The 2,433-nt window shown below is 53.9% G+C and overlaps 1 protein-coding gene across 2 annotated transcripts in view; it reads right to left on the bottom strand.

The window, feature by feature from the left end:
- Positions 1-2,188, bottom strand: part of PAX6 (paired box 6) — a 20,377-nt gene extending 18,189 nt beyond the window's left edge. For both annotated transcript variants that reach the window (XM_027837861.1, XM_027837862.1), the window contains exon 1: positions 2,179-2,188. In XM_027837861.1, coding sequence (XP_027693662.1) covers positions 2,179-2,188 — 10 coding nt within the window. The remainder of the gene's footprint in view (positions 1-2,178) is intronic.
- Positions 2,189-2,433: the final 245 nt, after the last annotated feature.

The raw sequence follows: 2,433 nt of genomic DNA, 5'->3' as shown, positions 1-2,433 counted from the left end.
CCCCCCCCCCCCCGAAAATGAGATAAAGAGGTAGCATGAGAAAACGAAAGGAGGGAGAGAGAGAGAGAGAGAGAGAGAGAGAGAGAGAGAGAGAGAGAGAGAGAGACCCAAGGCAAGTAGAGAACGATGCCACTTCTTGCAGGAGAGGCCACCCAACGGTCTCCCCCAAAGTGCTCCACTGGGCCCGAGGTGCTCTCCCAGGCTGGGTCCTGGGAAGGCTGTGGGGCGAGGGCGCCTCTCCCAGCTTCGAAATAGCACGGAAGCAAGCCGGGCTCCAAGTTCCTCTTAAGAGGTTAAGCCTTAATCATTGTATCATTTCCCTGGGGAGGAGTGTAGCTCTCTCCCAGTGGCGATGATTATGCGCCTTGTATTCTATTGCGAGGCATCTAATAGGAAAACATATGGTGTCAATTTGGCGGCTCCGCGCCTAGCACACACCCAGGAGCGAGGCGCACAAAGCCCGATCTGCCCGCCTGCGACCCCGCGGCCAAGTCGGGGCTGCGCCCGGTCGCGCCCAAGAGGCCCCAGCGGCGCGGGGCGAGCTGACACTGAGGCCGTGCGAAGGCATCTGCTATTAACATAAACTCCCCTCGCCACATCAAGGGCAAGAGCAGCCAGGAAGAGGGAAAGGGAGGGAAGGAACGAGGAGGGAAGGCGCGGGTGGAGGAAGAGAGTGAAGCCTCCCTGAACCGAAGCACAGGTGACTCCCCGGCTCGGGTCCCATCTTCCGCCCAAGCCCCAGCACGCCCCTTCCGAATGCCAGGCACCAGGTCCTCTGCGTGTCCAGGGCCTTCGCGGCGACTGAGGATTCTCCTCGCGCCTTAACTACAACTTCCTCCCACGGCCTGGGCAGCCTTGAAACACTACCAAGGGAGACTCAGAGCTCAGGGGGAAGAAAAGAGGGTGAGTGGAAGGTCCTCTGAACAGAACCCGGACCAGAGCTGGAGGGAAACTTGCTGGGGAAGTCCACAGGCCTGTTCAAGACTCTAGGGAGAACGGATCAGGGTGGGGCAAAAGGCAGAGTAGGGAAAGGTGGGCTCTTGCCACAATTTCTCCGACTCTCCTCCAGTCCGTTAGCTCCACTGTCCTGAACCTAGAGCCATAGGTTATCCCATTCTGGATCTATTCTGAACATGGCCTGAGTGCAGTTTGGACTGCCGATTTAGGGCCGCTGGGTTTCTGGCAAGCCTGCCTTCTCTCCAGACACTTGCCGGGCGTTTACAAAGGGAAATCAAGTCCCCCAAACTTCCCTCCCATCGCAGCAAAAGGGCCTGGAAGCGAAGGGAGAGAAGATTGGGAGTGGAGAACCCTCCCTGAGTTTATTGTACATTTGGGAGCCTAATACAGGTGATACTGGGAACCCCAACAACCCTAGCCTGGCGCCCAACTTGCCCACAGTGAAATACAGAAAAACTGCCTCTTTTCTAGAACCATAAAATCCTCCTCACCTGATTTCCCATGAGGGTCAATCACTACCCCCAGTATTATGTCTTTCCTCCTGGTCCACTCGGGCCAGGGGAGCCAACTGTCCCCTGTGAAAGAGTTGAGCTCCTTCATTGCTCTGCCTAACCCCTCTGTGAAGTCTGAAATGCCCTCTTTCCCTTTCCTTGCAAATCTCCTGGCATTGCCCAAAGATGACACCAAGCACAGAGGGTTAAGGAAAGTCCGAGTGTGGCACCCCAGAGATTCCCCTTTCTTCCTGCAACCTGGAGAAGCCTGACCCAGTTCGCCCAGTACCACTCAGTCTGGAGCTTACGACTGGGTAGGGTCAGTAGTGAAGCAGTTTTCAAGTGGGTTTTAGGGCTAGCTTGTGAGTAGATAACAGTTTCAGCGAACCTTGGACAGCAGTTCCTTGACTGCCCAGGCTGTTTTCCCAGAAACTGAGATTGCACCTTCCAAAAAACAAACAAATAAACGAAAAAAAAAAATCCCAAACAAAAAACCCACAAACCAGCAACCTCACCACCACCACCACCACCTAAAATGAAATGCTAGTCTCCAGTCAGTAGTACTGAAACGGCAGTAGGGGCCCAGCAGCCCACAGGCCGGTATGGTCAGGGTCCTTCAGGCCTTCTTCTTTTTTACCACCACCCGGGTCCTACGCTGCCCTCCAATCCGTATTCCCTACTCTCTTGAGGAGTTTCCCGAGGTCCGCAAAGAAAGACCAGAAACACTTACTGTTCTGCATGGTGGCTTGAGGCAGCGGGATCCCACGTGGCTCGGATATAGGGCTCTATTAGCAATAAAACAAGCATTAATCAGGAGTTGCCGGGCTCAGGGCAGGCCTAGCTTAGCGCTAATGGAAATACGTCTTGCAGAGATCGGGAGATACAGTCTCTCCTAATAAATTTATAGTTATGACCACATTGCAACAAATGAAGTTCATCAACATAAACTCTCCAGTTCATGCAAATTTTGCACCTTTCATATTTT

Source organism: Vombatus ursinus, unplaced genomic scaffold (assembly GCF_900497805.2).
Source record: "Vombatus ursinus unplaced genomic scaffold, bare-nosed wombat genome assembly UNPS02014822.1, whole genome shotgun sequence".
Taxonomy (NCBI): Eukaryota; Metazoa; Chordata; class Mammalia; order Diprotodontia; family Vombatidae; genus Vombatus; species Vombatus ursinus.
Note: the sequence above shows the minus strand (reverse complement) of the source record. Positions and strands in the feature narration are given on the sequence as shown.